This window comes from Herpailurus yagouaroundi, unplaced genomic scaffold (genome assembly GCF_014898765.1).
Source record: "Herpailurus yagouaroundi ecotype Mexico unplaced genomic scaffold, PumYag 202, whole genome shotgun sequence".
Classification (NCBI taxonomy): Eukaryota; Metazoa; Chordata; class Mammalia; order Carnivora; family Felidae; genus Herpailurus; species Herpailurus yagouaroundi.
The window spans coordinates 3427365-3443368 of NW_024412433.1; the positions used below are offsets into that span (position 1 = coordinate 3427365).

The 16004-nt window shown below is 53.5% G+C and overlaps 1 protein-coding gene across 2 annotated transcripts in view; it reads right to left on the reverse strand.

Annotated features, from left to right (window-relative positions):
- MLPH (melanophilin) overlaps positions 1-16004 on the reverse strand; it is a 43368-nt gene that overhangs the window by 19676 nt on the left and 7688 nt on the right. For both annotated transcript variants that reach the window (XM_040450564.1, XM_040450563.1), the window contains exons 3-4: positions 4039-4260; positions 3798-3910 (exon numbers count right to left, since the gene is read on the reverse strand). In XM_040450564.1, the coding sequence (XP_040306498.1) occupies positions 3798-3910; positions 4039-4260 (335 nt within the window). The remainder of the gene's footprint in view (positions 1-3797; positions 3911-4038; positions 4261-16004) is intronic.

Consider the following 16004-nt stretch of genomic DNA (forward strand, 5'->3'; position numbering starts at 1 on the left):
TGTCCCACCCACCCTCCTACCCATCCACCTGCCCACCTGCCCATCTAGCAGCCATCCACACACCCATCCATCTACCTACCCACTCATTCATCCATTCTCCATTCATCCATCCATCCACCCACCCACTGTGACACTTCCAGGCAAGGCCATCTGCTGGCCTTACAAAGACCTAGCCAAGCATCAGTTAGAACTGGTCTGAATTTCAGCAGAAAGCTATTATTCTGCATCAATTTTGTCGAGGGTCACCCCTACAAACCCATTCATCGGTTCCCTCTTGGGCAATCAGAATCACTGATGTTTGTGGTGGGTGAAGGAGGACTCTAGCTACGTCATTTTTTCTCAGATGGACTGCTTCACCCACAATCAGTTCATCTGCTTTTCTGCAGGCATCAGACACAATTGGGATGGAGGTGAGCCTCAGCCCCGGGGCTCCCACCCTTCCTTTCTCGGCCCCCCAGACCCCCTGTTTCACCTGAGCACCCAGGTGGCCCCCTGTCAAGACCTCTTCCCCCTCTTCTCCTGCTCACCGTGGCCTGGCCTGCCCCTCTAGGCCGCCAGAGAGGGATCCAGGAAATGGGCCCTGGGGTGGATCACCCGCCGTCTCTCAGGGGCCACAAGGGCCGGCACTGGGTGCTTAGGCCTGTGGGACCTGGCCCAGCACGTGCTGCCCTGCACGCCCCCACCCCGTATCCCGGCCCTCAGCCCCTGGGCCTTTGGGTGCGGGGAGGTCTCAAGTGCAAGCAAGCAGTGAATTGCACATATCTGCGAGCGCCCCGCAAGCCCTTCTCTGCCCCCCTCAGAACTCAGAACCGCGCAGCCGGCAGACTGGGTAATTATTTTCGATTCTCTGGGTAGTGGCAGTCTTGAGGGAATGCACCCCAAACTGCCAGACAGATGACAGAGGGACGAACGCTATCTGCACTACGGGAATGTAGAAGTGCTTCCTGGAGGCCTGTGTGTGTGTGTGTGTGTGTGTGTGTGTGTGTGACATCCCCCCCGCCACCCCAGACTGAATATGAACAGGATCTCTGTGCCCCTGTTTGTTACCAACTCCTTCCACCCCTCTCTCCACCTGGGACAAGGGTTTGAGCGACTTTAACCCATCTCCGGATATCGAGTCATTCTTAATAAAACCCAAGGAAGAGATTTCTCGACCGCTCTTGATAGCGGGGTGGAAACAAAAGTAAAGCCATGTGAGCACGAAGGACTTACTGTGGAGGTCAGGTGAGTCACGTGCCCTGTAGGCAAAGCTACAGCCAAAGAAAAGGCTCTGAGAAACACAGACACCCTCCGGAGACTGTGTGCTGAAGGATGGGGTTTCCTGTCATTTCCTTCCTGGCCCTGGGACCGTCTCCCGCAGCATCTGCCCATCCTGATGTGGGGGACTCGGGAAAACACCCCCATTGCTCTGTGGATTCCCTGGGAGAAGACCCCCCAGTGGCCCCCACCAGCTCACCAGTCATTAACTTCAATCGTTTCTATTTTTTTCAGTTTGACCGCTTAAAAAAAGCCACAAAGACACAACCTTCCTTCCCTGCACCCTCTCTGACTCAGTGTGCTGGGCTCCCAGGCGCCCAGCAGGGAGAATGCACCCTGGGCATCCCTCCGGCGGACCTGAGACGCCCCTCACTGGGGATGGCAGCCACTGGGAGCCGGGGTTCCTGTTGCCCCACAGCGCCACCTGGTGGCCCTCGGTGGTGACTACTTTGAAACTGGCAGGTTACTTGGGGTGTTGGCTCCAGCAGCTGGGGACGCTGGCCGGGCATCAGAATCCCCACAGCCTTTCACACAACACAGATTCCTGAGCCCACCCGGCCCCTGGAAATCCGCACCTCTCAGGGTGAGGCCAGGTCCCCAGGGGTTCTAACGCGGTGGCCTGCGGTTTCCTCTGTGAGCAGGGCCGCCTCTGGGCTTGAGGGTCTCAAATGCTTTGCAGTGTGGCTTTCAGCCCTGCTTCCTGTGGTTCTCACCCGTGAGCCCTGTCAACCTCCTTCACCTGCCAAGCCGGCTCCTGGCTGGCCAAGGGGGCATGGGGTCATGGGCTTTACTGATGGGCTCCAGCCTGAGACACAGATACGGCCTTGAGAAGCGGTGGGAGGGCAGAGGGAGATGAGGAAGGGCCTTCAAGGATTGGGCACCTTCCTGTGCCACCTCGGTCACATCTGTTGTCTCAGCATAGTTATCCAGAAAGTCTCCTTTTACTCATGAAATGTTCTTATTTGAATGATTTATCATATGCCTCCCTCCCCAAGAAGCCCCCTCACCCCACGGTCCACTGTTCCAGGTGCTACAAGTCATTCCGAGTGAGGGTGCCTCAGGGTGGTCCCCGTCCTAAATTCAGGAGTGTGCTAAGATGCCTCAGAAACACCTCAGTGGACGCCCAAGCGCTCTGGGGGTGGCTGTGCCCAACTTCAGGTCCTGCCTACCAGCGTGGGGCTTTATAGGACAAAGACACAAGTAAGACCTCTCCCCAGAAGGCCTGGGAGGAGACACCTCCAATCCAAACAGCACAGAACCTGCCTCCGATGTGCCTCCTGCCTTAGGGCCCTTGCCTCCCGGTCCCCCAGATGGAGATATTCAAGATGCCCAGCCTGCCCCCCCCGCCCCCCCCCCCCCCCCCGCCTGGTGAGCTCTCCCAGCCTGAAGCCTTGGCCAGGCTTAATGGCAGAGCCTGGGATTCAAGTGGCAGCGAATGACAGAGACAAGGCACGCTCTCTGCAAACACTGCTTATCTCCACTCAAGTTCAACTTCCAAACTTCAACCTTCTCCTGAAATGATCTCCCTTTCCAAACACCTTAAAGGTGGACAAGACAGGTGAACCCACCTGTCAGGTTTGGTGTAAGAGCACAGTATGGATTTCAAGTTCGTTATGAAATAATACTTGCGGGGTGGGGGGGGCTGGGGAGCTCCGTTGGTTAACCATCCGACTTCGGCTCAGGTCATGATCTCGCAGTTTGTGAGTTTGAGCCCCGTGTCTGGCCCTGTGCTGACAGCTCGGAGCCTGGAGCCTGCTTCAGATGCTGTGTCTCCCTCTCTCTCTGCCCCTCCCTGCTTGTTCTCTCTCTCTCTCTCAAAAATAAATAAACATTAAAAAAAATTATTAAAAAGAAATGGGACTTCCAGGTGCCTGGGTAGCTCAGTCAGTTAATCATCTGACTTCGGCTCAAGTCATGATCTCCCTGTTCCCAAGTTCAAGCCCCACGTGGGGCTCTGTGCTGACAGCTCAAGCCTGGAGCCTACTTTGGATTCTGTGTCTCCCCCTCTCTCTTCCCCTCCCCCTCTCATGCTCTGTCTCTCTCTGTCTCAGAAATAAATAAACGTTAAAAAAATGAAATAAATACTTAGATTCAAAATATGAAAACACACCATTGAGTTAGAACGAATTTCTTTAAGTCTTGATAAACACCCGACTCCCAGGGAATGTGTGTGGAAAGAGGGAGTCTCGGCCCCAAACCAGACGCCCAGGGAGGAGGGGTCTGGAGAACACAAGTGCCTTATTATTCGATTAGCCACTGAAGTTCAGAATCTTTGGCTCTGAGTTCTCAACCTGCTAGGAAGCACTGGAGAAATATGACTTCAAAGAGTGGGGGGTGTGAAGAGCATGCAGGACTTCCCAGGGGGCCAGGCCAGGGGGTGCAGAAGTTTGCACCACATGAAAAGCAGCCAGTTTCACAGAAAATACCCGAAATGCATGGACAGGTGCACACACACATTCCAAAGGATCTGCTGGGTCCGGAAACATTACAACATGCCTGGGAACAGAAAAGAGCCCCCCCGAGACAGGTACACTCCTCACCTCCACCCTGCAGCCGCCCGCACAGGGACCGGATCACTTTGGCACTCCCGAACCGCTTGAAGCGGGCTCTCAGGTGCCCGTAGTACCACTCCAGTGAGCCCATCTTCACAACCCTGCGGACACACGGAGCTCAGGCCCACGGCCCCGCCCACCCTTTCTTTGGCCAGCTGCTCTGAGGGGACGTGTCGGGCCCTGAAACCCACAGGGTCACCTGGACCCCAGGCACCCGCCCCGGGCTCACCTGGCCAGGTGGCAGGGGTCACAGAGCCAGCCCTCCTCCTCCGGGTGGGCGTGGCTACAGTCTTGGCAGGTGAAGAGGTGACAGTCCAGGCATTGCCTCTTGGGGGCCACGAGGAGCCGGTAGGGCTGCAGGCAGTGGGCGCAGTGGGTCTCATTCAGGTGGGCCGCATCCGAGAGCAGCTCCCTCTGGGAGCTCTCTTTCTTAATCCTGTCCTTCAATCCCCTAAGGAAGATATCAGACACAAGAACTATATTAGGCACCTTGTTCTTGCAACAGGTTTTACACACCTGCACGCGTGTGTGTGCAAACATACACACACACACACACACACACACGGGAACTTTCTCATACGCAGAGAAAAGTGACCCCAACTCGGGTAAAGGCACCCATGGGCAGCCTTTACTCTCTGCCGTGGGAGCTCCACGCTCCCACTCTGTCCCGACGGGGGAGCCCAGTAGGCCGGGTTCACACATGTGCAGTCTGAGTAGGCTGGAATTGAAACACCTGATCCTTAAAGAAATGAAACCGCATTTAAACATATCTGTGACTGTTCACAATTGTACAAATTTTCAGGCTGCGTACCCGTGACTTTCATCCGGTGCCAAAGGGCCAAGAACCATAAAGGCTCGGGATCACAGGCTGGGACAGCTGTCACCTGCCCACGCAACCTCACACAACTCATAACGGAAAGATGGACAGGAGGTCCTGAACTCCAGGTTTGAGCTGGAGCCCGCAGACCCTGGAGCTTTTCTGCTGCACAGCGTGGAGCTCGGAGACCGTGTTCGGGCTCCCTGCTTCACCGGACGACGGTGAGCCTGCAGTCATCACCACTGGGTGTCCAGCCTTCCTTGGAGGGGGCGAGGTTGGTGGCTTTGGGGAGCCCCGCAGGGCCACGGGGAGTCCTGGGAGTGTAGCAGGTCAGGCCACGCGGTTACTTAGAACCAATCTGTTGCACAGGCTAAGAGGAGGCTAGAGAAGAGAGAAAAATCTAAGCGGTTCACAGCAGAAGCCACAGAGAAAGCAGAGATCAAGCTCATCAGGGGGGAGAGGCTGGCGCTCCTCTCCGTGAGGGCCTGGCCGCTCACACCTACTCTGTGTGCCGGCCCGACCTGACGTCCGGTCACACCTGCTCCACGGACTGGCCCGACCTGATGGCCGGTCACACCTGCTCCACACGCCAGCCTGAGCTAATGGCCCTGCGTGGAGGACACCACCAGGTAACTGGGGGTTGGGCTGTGACCCTACTGAGAAAGTGACAGGTCACTGCACTCTCCCTAGGAGGTCACACAGGGTTCTGGGGGCCAAGCCAGGAGGGATCCCTCGCAAGCAGTTTTGGGTGTCTTCCAGCAGGGAAGCAAGTTGAGCTGACCCCCCACGGAGCAAGGCTGACGTGGCCTGGTTTGCACAGTGTCCGTGGCGGGAACCATCCAGCACCACGGGGTCCTGGGAAAACCACAGTTCTCCCAGACCTTTCTGGTGAGCTTGCCCAAACTGAACGGACTAGAAGATGTACACATTCCTTTTGTTCTGGATTTCAGAGAATGTCTGCCAAAGGCAATATTTCTAGCTTTAGATGCGATCAAACCGATCCATTCTTAGTGACAAAAACCAGACTCTGGGTGCCACGGTCTTATGAGAACTCTGCACCTGTGGTTTCTGGTGGGGTCGCCCCAGGGCCGGTGGAGATGAAGGACAAGACAGCAGCTCTAAGAGGCCCTGGGACACCACTTCCCGCGTTGAGTGACACGGACTGCACTTCGCCGATTTCCCTCTCCCCACTCTCCGTTCAAACACTCTGGAAGACAGGCACACACACGAAACTCTTGTGTCAGCTTGGAAAACCAAGAGAGCATGGCCGAGCGCTGGTGGCATCCAGGGTGGGTGATGTCATCCACCGACCACGGTCCAGACACAGCTGCGTCGACAAGGTAGACTTTGCCTCACAGAGACAAGTACAGGCACCTGAAGCCAGGAGGGGAGGGCCAACCCTCCTCCACTTCCACTTGGACTGTATCTGCATCAGTCTGAAAATCTAGAGGCCACCCTGTGTCCCTCTCCTACTGAATGCCCGTCATTCTCTATCCAGGCAGAACTACCTCCCAGCACGGCAGGAAGAAAGATGAGGACATGTGAGGCACCGTGCGTCCCAGGATGCAAAGTCCCCTGAAATAAGAGCCCCAGGGGTGGTGGCTGGAGACAGACAGTGCCAACTATGGGGGAAGGGACAATTATACTCTGCCTCAGATTCTCTAAAACATAACTTCTCTTCTTCATAGCTGGACAGCAGGAAAGGAGAGAAGGGGAGAGCCCGTGCTGGTCCAGCACAGTGACCCCAGCTGGCTCCTGCCGGCTGCAGGGCAATCACCCTGACCCGGAGCTGCACAGGGAAGAGGTGGGCGGGGCCAGGCCAACGCACACAGGATGCTCATTGCAAACACGGGGTTGACCAGCTGTCCCTCCACTATGGGTGCCTCGGCAGACGTAAGTCTAAGTCACCGTCAGGAAGAAAAGACACCCTGAGTGCGACTGTCGGAAACAGAAGACAACTTGAAACAAGTGTGTTTGGCACGTTCACTGGGATTGAGAGAGAGGAGGGGATAAAGAAGGAACCAGGCCGAGATGGAAAGACCGCAGGCTATGTTCACCGAGGTGGGGAAGAGACGGCCAAAATAAAGATGGGAAGGAATGAAGACGGACAGTGGGGAGGAAGACAGGCAGAATTACCACCGGAGCTTACGAAGCCCAAAGATTTCGACCGGTGGCCCTCAAGGCGCGGTCCGGGAGCCTTGGGAAGTACCCAAGACCCTTTCGAAGGGTTCACAAGGCCAAAACTATTTTAGTAATGATGCTGAAATGCTATTCCTCTTGTTTGCTCTCTGACGCCTACAGTGGCGGTAGCAAAGCAATGATGGCCAAACAGCTAGGACCTCAGCACGAGCCAAGGCAGAGGGACAAACTGTACAAATTGCCATTCCAGTCTTTGTCACACAAGTAGAGGAGAGCATGTCTTTGGTGAAGTGTGTCCTGATGAAAGGCAGGTGCTCGATGCTACAATGACAGGTATTCAACTAATTACACCTTGACCCTTGAGCACGTGTCTTTTTAATATTCTGCATGAATGGAGAGACGGGACGCACACACAGGAAGCGTTTCTGCTACATCCTGAAACACCACCAAGGTCCTGATGAGGGAGAGCAGGCACTCGCCGGACTTCCAACGGGAGCTAGAAGCTTTTTTCACGGGACGTCACTTTTACTCAAAAGAACAAATGAAAGAGAAACTATTCTGACTTGGGCGTTCGCCAGACATTGTCTTAGGAATGAACACAGGGAGCCCGTCACCTTGAGGAACCAAGTGACAGTTTGTGGCCAATGACAAAATTCAAGCTTTCAAGCACAAAGAAGGATCTTGGGAGATCTATGTCTGCCGCCATGAGTTTGATGGTGGCCAATGCTAATGTTTGTTTATTTATTTATTTATTTTTGCTAATGTTTTTTTGGAGGTTGCTGATGACATCAGTGGTGACGGAGTCAATGTGATTCCTTTGGGTATATAATGAGATGTGTCACCAGAAGCTGCATACTGTGCAAGAAAACTACACATGGATAAAAGATTCACTTTGAGTGCAAGACAGATCAATGGATTTTAACGTAAAAGGGAGGGAAAAGTTCACTGATATGGTTTCAGATTCCACCGTGCAACCTCCTTTAAGAAATTACTAGTTGTGGGGCTCCTGGGTGGCTCAGTCAGTTGAGCGTCTGACTTCGGCTCAGGTCATGATCTCGTGGTTCGCGGGTTCGAGGCCCGTGTCGGGCTCTGTGCTGACAGCTCCGAGCCTGGAGTCTTCTTCGGATTCTGTGTCTCCCTCTCTCTCTGCCCCTCTGCTATTCTCTCTCTCAAAAATAAATAAACCTTAAAAAATTTTTTTTAAAAATTACCCATTTGTTGTGTTTCCATGTAGAATCAAAACACAATGTTCATAATCATCTAGCTATTGAAACACCCCTCTTTTTTCCAAATATACATTTGGAGGAGGCCAGATTTTCTTCAAATTCCTCAGTCAAGACAACATATTACAATGCACTGAAAACAGAAGCAGATATGAGAATCCAACCATCTCCTCTTACACCAGACACTGAAGGGATTTCCAAAAATATAGAACATGCCAGGGGCACCTGGGTGGCTCAGTCGGTTGAGCGTCCGACTTCGGCTCAGGTCACGATCTCACGGCTGGTGGGTTCGAGCCCCACACTGGGCTCTGTGCTGACAGCTCAGAGCCTGGAGCCTGTTTCAGATTCTGTGTCTCCCTCTTTCTCTGCCCCGCCCCCACTCGTGCTCTGTCTCTCTCTCTCAAAAAATAAACATGAAAAAAATTTTTAAAAATATAGAACGTGCCAGACTTCTCATTTGCCACGGAAGAAGTTATTGTTCATAAAAAATGTTATTTATGTTAACACATGCGGGGTTTGCTGTTGTTATTTAAGCGAACGAATGAATATCTTTTAAATGTCTGGTTTCAATTTCTGATAGGGTAAATACGGACATGAATAACCCACATGAACAGAAGCTCTTGGGGGTTTCTCTATAATTTAAGAATGTAAAGGGGACCCTGAGGCCAAAATACTTGAGAACGGCGGACTTGGAAGCAAGTTTGCTGCCCCAGACGCAGAGAAAAGGGCTAAAGGGACGGGAACGAGGAGGAGGAGGGCAGAGGTGGAAACAGGGACGGATGGAGGAGGAGATTAGCAGAGGGGTGTCTGGGGACCAGAAGCCCACAGCCGGCTCCCAGCCCCCTCTGAGACACCGACGTCAAGTGCTCTCTGCAAGACAGGCTGAGGGTCCTCTGAGGACAAGGTGGAGCGGGGGGTCTGGTGCAAGGAAAGCCCTTTCAAGACAGGGCAGGCCAGGGAAGACCCCGCTTGGCAATGGCCGGGCGTGGAAGGGAGAAGGGCTGGCGGTGACGCAAAGAGGTCAGCACTATCTGTCCTCCTCTCGGGGGGAGTCCGGAGGGGAGCGTGGTGGAAATGTGTGAGTACCGGGGACAGCCAGGACCCAGGGGCTGGGGGTGCGCCCTCCAGGTCCGCTAGGGAGGAGCACACTGTGGCCACAGCACGAACGTCCCACAGCAGCCACTGAAAGAGGGATGGGCTCGGACCAGTGTTCTGCTCTCTGCCTCTTGGGCCGGGCGGTCCTTAGCCTGTGTCCCTGCAGGGTGGCACGAGGTGCCGAGGGACCAGGGGACTGGCAGTCTGGGGGCTGGGGCGGAGAGGGGTTGATGGCTGGGATCGGGGATCTCAGCAGCGGGTGCCAGCCGTGCCCGACGCCGGGAGATTTCACACACGAGTGACGGTCCGGATCCTGGAAGCAGACCTGACCCTCCACTTCGTCACAGTGACCAGCAAGGAGCCAGGAGACAGTGGGCGGAGTCGAGACCCCAGCAGCACTGTCACCCTGGGGGCCAGGAGCCGCTCCCCCCACACCCACCGCTGCCCTGGCCACAAGCAGGGGCTGTGGGGATGCGGGACTCGGAAGGAGAAGACTGAGCCGCGAAGAGTCCGTCCGTGTAAGTGAGCAGAGTCTCGGAAACTGGAAACCGACAGGCTGAAGCCATCTCCTGCCCCAGCGGTGGGGACTCACGGGCAATCTTGGACGGGTACTAAATGGACTGCTTTTCTCGGCACGGCTTGGTTGGCTGTGAGTCCTGACCAAGCTGCGGAGACAGTGATCACCGGAAGAACACGCAGTCTCCTGGCCAGGAGACAAGGAGGATCCGGGCCTTCAGGTCAGGAGTTGCTGGCCTGTAGACCGCACAGGGGCAGGCTGCCGGCACCGCTCGGTTCCGACGCAGCGGGCTCGCTCTCGGGGAACGTGGGTGGGCTGGCAGGTGGCTTCTCTGCAAGGCCGAGAGAGAGAGAGAGAGAGAGAGAGAGAGAGAGAGAGCTAGCAGCAATGGGCCAGCTTCCTGTTGCTGCTGTCGCAAATTCCCACACATCTCGTGGCTTAAAATAACACCTTCTCTTCATTTGATGGCTCCGAAGGTCAGAAGCCTGACGTGGGTGTCACTGGGCCCAAATCAAGCTGTTGGCAGCACGGAATCCTTCCGGGAGGCCCTGGGGGAGAATCTGTTCTTGTGCTGTTTCCAGCGTCCAGAGGGCTCGTCGCGGGCCCGCGGCCCCGTCCTCCACCTTCAGAGCCTGTGTGGCAGGGGGGCTCCTCCCCACGGCGGAGCATCTGGCTCTTGTGCTGTCCTGCCTCCCTTCCTTCCACCTGCCGGCCCCCTTCTGATCATCCTGGGCCATGCGGGTCATCCAGGACCGTCTCCCCAGGTCCAGGCCAGCTGATTAGAGGCCTTAATGGCCTCTGCAACCTAATCTTCCTTTGGCACACGGCCGGACACGCTCACGGATTCGGGGGATCAGCACGTGGGCATCTTTGGCGGGGGAGGGCGTTATCCCACCAAAATTCCAAAGGGGAAGTGTGAGCAGAGGTCTCCCTCCTGGCTGAGAGATTCCCAATCGCCAGTTCCACGGGCCTCGCCTCTCTGGAGAACGTAACCTGCAGACGTGCCCCCCACGGAGAGACGGGTCCCAGGGGTGACCCTAAGAATGGGGCGTGGGGGCCCGAAGGCACCATTGAGTCGCAGACTCAAGAGGCGAAATTCTTGAAGGTATGGCGCCCAAACGCAGCGTGACCGTCCCACACAACTGAGGAAAGAGACCGTGTTGTGCAACGGTAACTGAAGAGCGGATACGGGGCTCTAAAGTCCGGATTATGGGAAGGAGTATCGGGAATGATAGGGAAGGAGAACAGAGACTTGCTAACGTCCCGTGCAGTCCTTGGAAGAGAGCGGCCACAGGACGACCAACAGGACGAGGAGGAAATCCTTGTGGCTGAGTGAGCCACGGGCCCCGAGTGTCACGTCACGGGAGTCTCGGCAGTGGTGTTGGTCGGTCTCGGGTGCCAGGGGGCCCGGCTGGGGGCACACTTCACGTTCCTTGGTGGCAGTATCTCCAAAGCGAGCCACAAAAGCTCACGTCTCACGCAGGGAGAACTTTCAGAGAGAATCTCAGGAGCCCTGGTCTGTTTGCAGAAACAGCAATCCACAACCCCACCTGTTTGCCTTCCTGGGGAAGGTTCGCAGGCCTAATATTTGATTTTCGGGCTGTGCCCTTTGAAACAGGGTGTTCTATTTAGGTAAGCTCCGTCCTCACCCAGGGGCATGAGTCACTGTGCTGAGCACTCTTGTGCCCCCAGGGCCTTCGGATTACCCAACCCTTCCCACCCCGGACACAGCTGCGAGGCCACTCCGGGCGGATCTGCGGGAAGGTCCTCATAGGAGCACAGCAGACAGCAGGCTCTCCGGCAGGGAGTGCGGGCTCCGGATGCCACACACAGGCTCGCCATCCTCTCCCCTGTGCGCATCCGTGGGGTCCAGGACGCGGGTGTCCACAGGACTGGCTCTTCCCCAGATGGAGCGAGCGAAAGAGCAGGGCCACTATCTGGAGGTTTACTACTCTGTACCGATGCGACATCAAAAAATAACGTGTATCTTTCCTGTAGCTAACGTTCTCAACACCCGAATAACGGGAACAAACGGCGAACACGGAGAGGACCGATGGTACAGACCGACACCCAGCAAGACGTCCCTTCCCCCCCGATATTCCCATGGCTAAAGACTCCTGGACATTCTTCACAGCCGGGAGACCTGGCCCATTCCCAGTGTCCTCCCCTGCGAACGGGGATAATAGTAAGAGCCGTGTGGCAGGCTTGTCCGGGGAGTAACCGATGTAACTCAGTGCACATTCATAATGATCCGTGCGCAAAGACAGCTTTTGAGTCTTTCCGTGGTCAGGTACTGTGCTGGGCGCTAGTGACAAAATAGAGCCCTCCCTAGGCTGAGACATGGGTGGGGAGGCCAACTCTAACTCAACAAGTACGTGACTCATATGGATTCAGACAGGCCCTAAGTGCTGTGGAGGGAGATCCAGGAGGCTACACAGAAAGAAGTGGAACTGGGAGGGTGGTGGCTATTTTAGAAAGGGCAATCCAGGGAGGCCTCTCTGAGGAGGTGACATCGGAGAAGGGACGTGAGGGAGGCAGCAATAGGAGGAAAGGAGCTTCCTGGGGGCCACAGAGAGAAAGACAACAGGGCAGGGAGGGTGGAGGGGAGACGTCCAGCAGAGGTGGTGTGGCATGAACTGGGTTGGCCGTGTGGCTGGTGAGCCACAGCTGGGATTGATCTCGAGGGCTGAGCCAACAGGGCTTGCTGAGGCACGGAATGTGGGATGAGGGAAAGGAGCCAACCGTGATCCCTGGGCACCAGACCTCAGCAACCAGGCTGTTTCCGAGATGGGGAAGTGGGGGCCTTGGGTGAATCGAGACCTGCCTTAGGCACGCTGGATTAGAGATGCTGGTTAGACCCCCGGCCAAGGTGCTCAGTGGGCATTCGTCCCCATGTGTCACAGGTTCAGAGGCAAGTTCTCGGCTGAGGGCATCACTTCAGGACTTGTTGTCTAGACCTGCACTGTCCAATATGGCAGCCACTAGGCACATGTGGCTATTTTAGTTCCAATGAAGAAAAGGAAGACAAAGCTGGTTCCCCGGTTGCACGAGCCCATTTCAAGTGCTTAACAGGTGCGGACGCTGGAGTGCAGAGGGAGGCCAGCGGCTCATTCTGCGGGACAGTGCTGGTCTAGAGGGCATTAGAGCCACAGTGCAGTGAAGACCACTCTGGGAGCGAGTGTGCACAGAGGTGAGAAGGGGTGGGGGCCCCGGACCCTCTGAAAGTGAATACTGGGGGGTCCAGGAAGATCAGCAAAGGAAACAGAAGGGGCTGGACCCCACGACACGAGTGGGCAGCAAGAAAAAGCTCAGTGGGTACCGAGTCTCCGTTACTGCTAGACTTTTCTATGCATTTTTTTTTTCAACGTTTATTTTTTTATTTTTGGGACAGAGAGAGACAGAGCATGAACGGGGGAGGGGCAGAGAGAGAGGGAGACACAGAATCGGAAACAGGCTCCAGGCTCTGAGCCGTCAGCCCAGAGCCCGACGCGGGGCTCGAACCCACGGACCGTGAGATCGTGACCTGGCTGAAGTCGGACACTTAACCAACTGTGCCACCCAGGCGCCCCACTATGCATTTTTTAAAAAGTGAAATGTCAGGGAGCCTGGGTGGCTCAGTCAGTTAAGTGTTCAACTTGTGATTTCGGCTCAGGTCACAATCTCATGGTTCATGGGTTCGAGCCCCGTGTCGGGCTCTGTGCTGACAGCTCAAAGCTTGGAGCCTGCTTCAGATTAGGTGTCTCCTTCTCTCTCTGTCCCTCCCCTGCTCGGGTGTTCTCTCCCTCTCTTTCTCTCTCTCTCTCAAATAAACAAACATTAAAATTAAAAAAAAAAATCACTATATGCTTTTTCCACATAACCAAAGCTTATAATTTTGGACATTCGGGTCTTAGTTCTTGGCTCTTATGATCCTTGCTGTGAGGAATAGCTTCTCCTAATTCTTTCTGTAGGATGACTTTTCACAGGTTCAAATGGTGAACACACATTTAGGGCTTTTGCTACGTGATGCCAGCCAGACTGGCCTCTGCAAAGGTCCACTTTATCCCTCTCTTTGTGCATTTGCCTGAACCCTTTAGCCAGGCTGCAGACTGGGAGTCTCATTCATCTTTGGAAATATGTGAAAATGATATATTTTGTTTAGTTTGTATTTCTATCGTCATGCTTTTAGCTATTGCTTTGTGTTTATTGGTTTACGTGCATCTTTTAGCTGGTGAATTTCCTGTTCGTATTCTTTTCCTATTTCATTGGGCTCTTCATGGCTTTCTAATTTGGAAAACTTATGTATCTTTCTGATATTATGAAGCTCCTTATACATCGAGGATATGAATCATCGCCGTTTCTGTTAAATTGTTTCTTCTAACTTTTTAAACATTAAAATTTTCAAAAAATTTTTTTCTTTTAAAATTCACATATATATAATGCATATGTTTACTTAGTCGATACTAAGTTCATAGACCAATACTAAGTTCATATTTACCTCTATTCTGTTCCAGGAACCTTCATAGTTGCATGTTTTATATTTTTAACAAATCAATTACAAATCTCACGGAGGTTAAACCTCACCCGTGGTCAACTGTCCCTAAAGTAACCTTTCCCACTGCTACAAAATGTTACCTTTACTGTACTAGAAATTGTTACACATACTTTGCTGTGTTTTAGACCTTTCCATGTTGTTTCCTTGATGACAGCCATGGAGAACGGATTTATTTTCATTAATGTAGCACGGAAATAAATTATCTCACGGAACAAGGTCCTTCTTACTATTTTTACGTCCTTGTTCCTCCGTACCATTTTCTTACGTTCCCCAACCTGCCGCGGGGATTTTGACTGGGGTTACAATTCACTGATTCCTCTGCAGTATGATGCTTGCACCACTTAGAATGTATGGTATCACTTGCTATTTATTTCAAATTTTTGTATGCTGCTCAAAAATGTTTTGTGCTACTCGTCATACCGCATTTGCACATTTCCGATACGTGTATCTCTAGGTACCTCATGTTTTTATCGTAAATAGAATTTTTTTCTATATATTTTCTTATTATTTTTGGTGTCTAAGAGGGGGACACCGATTTTCTTCTACATTCTTTTGTAATTAGGCAGGCTACTAAATTCTCTTTTTTCTTTGTCTTTCAGAGAACTTGGGTTTTCACACCTGTAGATAATAGCTCTGTTTTGCTATCTTCTCTAATCGCATTGGCTAGCATATCAACAACAATGATAAATTAGTGGTGATGAGTGGTGCCGACAGAAATCCTTTTCTTGTTTCTAACATTAATCTATCCTGATGGCTATTCTTTGGGGGATATTTTTATCATGTTAAGAAAGAATTTTTATTTCCACTTTACTAATTAAAAAAAAAATGATCGGAAAGAGCACACTACCAAACACTCCTCGGTGGCACTGAGATAATTCTAAGTTTTGTCTCCCTGACAGTCATGAAGGTTCACGGCCCAAGCCCTGCCCCAGGTAGCAGACTTAGCATAAGGGGGGCCATTGTCTCACACAAGCGTCCGCCATGTTTGAAAGCTCAAAGTTCATCCACAGGAAGACACACATCCTCGTTATAGCCCAATGCTCAGGACTCGATGGTAGGAAACAGGTAGTATGTGAAATCTATCCTAAAGCACCTTTCTGATGCCAATGGTGTGAACACCCTGATTTTGTATATCTTCGAATTTCCCACTCTTTGGGATGCAGCAGCATGTCCTGAAGGGAAGCCAGGAATAACATGACACCCTCACCCTGTATGGTAAACATGGCCCTCCCCAGTCCCTGGTCCCACACGCCACCCTCAGGGGGCGACTTCTGTGTGCCTGCGGCTAAGTCAAAGATGGCGTGGCCTCCACCTTCCTTCTAGTCGATTCTGAGGGAAGCCATCTGTGTCGTCTATTTGGAAGGCCACCTCAGGAGCTTCGGGCTGAGGCAGCAGCCAAAATCCTTCACCCCTTGCCTCTCACAGCTGGGACGGGCTCTGTCTTCCCCACGGGGCTGTGAGTGTCCTCACCACAGGCTGGGGAGGGTCAGGCCCAGCGAGGGACCAGGGGCTTCAGTGTTTGGGGGACACTCTACTACCTGTGGGTGTTACTGAAACCAGTCTCACAGCCACGTGGACTTCGTCCTCCCCATATCGGGGATCTTCAGCCTGGCCCTGCCCCAGCATCCTCTACAACGGGTTGGTACTCTCACGTCTGGGGACAGGTCTGCCTGGCACACGTTTCCATTAACTTGTAAATATTGAAAGAAATATTCTTGCTATTGTCTTCAAATTGGTCTATTCGGTGGACTGCTCGTTTAGCAAAGCGCCCCTTGGCAGGTCTGCTCCTGGGGAATCAGGCCCACACACTGTGCCCACCTGAGGCACATTCAGGGCAGGAGAATTCTTTCCCTTTAGCGAACATGCCTGT